At 39.5% G+C, this 1,720-nt stretch overlaps 1 protein-coding gene across 1 annotated transcript in view; it reads right to left on the reverse strand.

Moving 5' to 3' along the window:
* Positions 1-1,579, reverse strand: part of LOC109964624 (deoxynucleoside triphosphate triphosphohydrolase SAMHD1-like) — a 4,989-nt gene extending 3,410 nt beyond the window's left edge. Inside the window, exons 1-3 of the mRNA XM_020608063.1 lie at positions 1,049-1,579; positions 802-906; positions 484-621 (exon numbers count right to left, since the gene is read on the reverse strand). Coding sequence (XP_020463719.1) covers positions 484-621; positions 802-906; positions 1,049-1,129 — 324 coding nt within the window. The 5' untranslated portion in view covers positions 1,130-1,579. The remainder of the gene's footprint in view (positions 1-483; positions 622-801; positions 907-1,048) is intronic.
* Between the last annotated feature and the right edge of the window lie 141 nt (positions 1,580-1,720).

Below are 1,720 nucleotides of genomic sequence, written 5' to 3' on the forward strand. Positions count from 1 at the left end.
GTAAATTTTAAAAAAAAAAAAAAAAAAAAAAAGCACCACTGGGTCACGCATGCGAGTTAATGATTAACAAAAGCAGCTGCTGCACGTAGGCCCAGCCTTCATGAAAGAGCAGTTGATAAGATGATTGTATGTGATTCAGTGTTGGGTTGATCTTCTTGCTTTTATAACAACATTTAAAGTTTGTCTGCAGTAAAGACGACAAAAGAAATTTCAAAACTGCAATATTTTCTCTAGATACACTGCAATTAGATGATTTTTGTTTCTTGTCATTCAGTCTTAATATTGACCTACATGTCCATGTTTGGACACAGGATCGTCCCAATACAAGCAGCCGTTCATTACACTGCTCTGCATTTACAGTTGTCTTTGTTTTTGCTTCTACAAAGTCTCTCCAGGTTGGAGAGACTATTCCATGTTCAACCACTAACATTGTCAATGCATATAACTGTACAGTTCTTTACACTGTAACAGGATAAATATTACCTGAGGTTTTGAGAAGTTCATGTCCATGCACCACTTGACAAAGTGCTTCTTGGCGGCCTCCACACTCTTACTATCAATCTTCTTGCAGTAGACTCTGATCATCTGCTCGACAAAGTGCTCCGGAAGAAGTTTTGACACCTGAAAAGAATCACAGCAGCAGTTTATTTTGAACCATGAATACAAGATAGAAGCAGTGACAAACAGATTCTACACACTTAGAAAAACACAGAGGGAACACGCAACCATGAAAAGGTGCAGGTAGCTCAAGCAAATGAAGATTTAAGATTTGAATTATGTGGTCTTTACTTCAGTTCTGACCTGGTTCTTGCGTATCTGGATGGCTTTAGTTGGGTCATTCTTACTATAGAAACGCACATTGTTGATGGGGTTCTTTTCCTTCATGCCATAGTCCAGAACAATGACCTAGAGGAGAAGGGGAAGTCAAGGCAGTAGCTTACAAATCAAAGGAACAACAGACCTAACATTCCCAGTAAAAAGGGGATTCCCATTTTTGGAGCTATGAGCAAACGGAGCAGATAAGAATAAAAGTAATTTAAAAACTTACACTAACTATAAAGTCCTCAGGCTGCAGACTGACGTCCTGAGCGCTGGTCTGAGCCAGTTCTGTTTCCCAGGTGTGAATCATCTCCTTACAGAAGAGAACAAGAGAGAAGTGGAGGAGGCAACAGGTGTCATTTTATCTCAGCAGGAGATTATATGAGATCTGACCCCTTTATTTTATAAGGCTGTATCATTGCTTCATATCAAACAAATGCAAACGAGAAGGTGATCGATTTTTTAGCTCACACCTGATCCTTTCAACTTTATTTCCTAAAATCTAATCATAATGTCCAGTATGTTTGGTGCTACAAATGGGTCTTTCATTTATGATGAAGCTCATTTTCTTCATCAAAGTAAACAGCTCTGAAGTGATTAGTCAGCTAAATGGCTGAGGGGATAGTCAACATTTCTCACAAATGATTCATCATGAAAACATTTTATTAGGCCCAAGAGCCAAACACTTGCTTGTTCCAGTTTCTCAAAAATGAAGCTACGAGGTTTCCCTCAATTTTAGATCAGTGAATGTAACAGCAATTTTCCGTTTGTTCACTTATATTGTTCATACATCCATTTTCCTCCGCTTATCAGGAACCGAGTCGCGGGGGCAGCAGTCTAAGCAAAGATGTCCAGACTTCCCTCTCTCCAGACACTTCCTCCAGCTACTCCAGGGGAATGC

The sequence above is a fragment of the Monopterus albus genome, unplaced genomic scaffold (genome assembly GCF_001952655.1).
Source record: "Monopterus albus unplaced genomic scaffold, M_albus_1.0 scaffold91.1, whole genome shotgun sequence".
In the NCBI taxonomy this organism is placed as follows: Eukaryota; Metazoa; Chordata; class Actinopteri; order Synbranchiformes; family Synbranchidae; genus Monopterus; species Monopterus albus.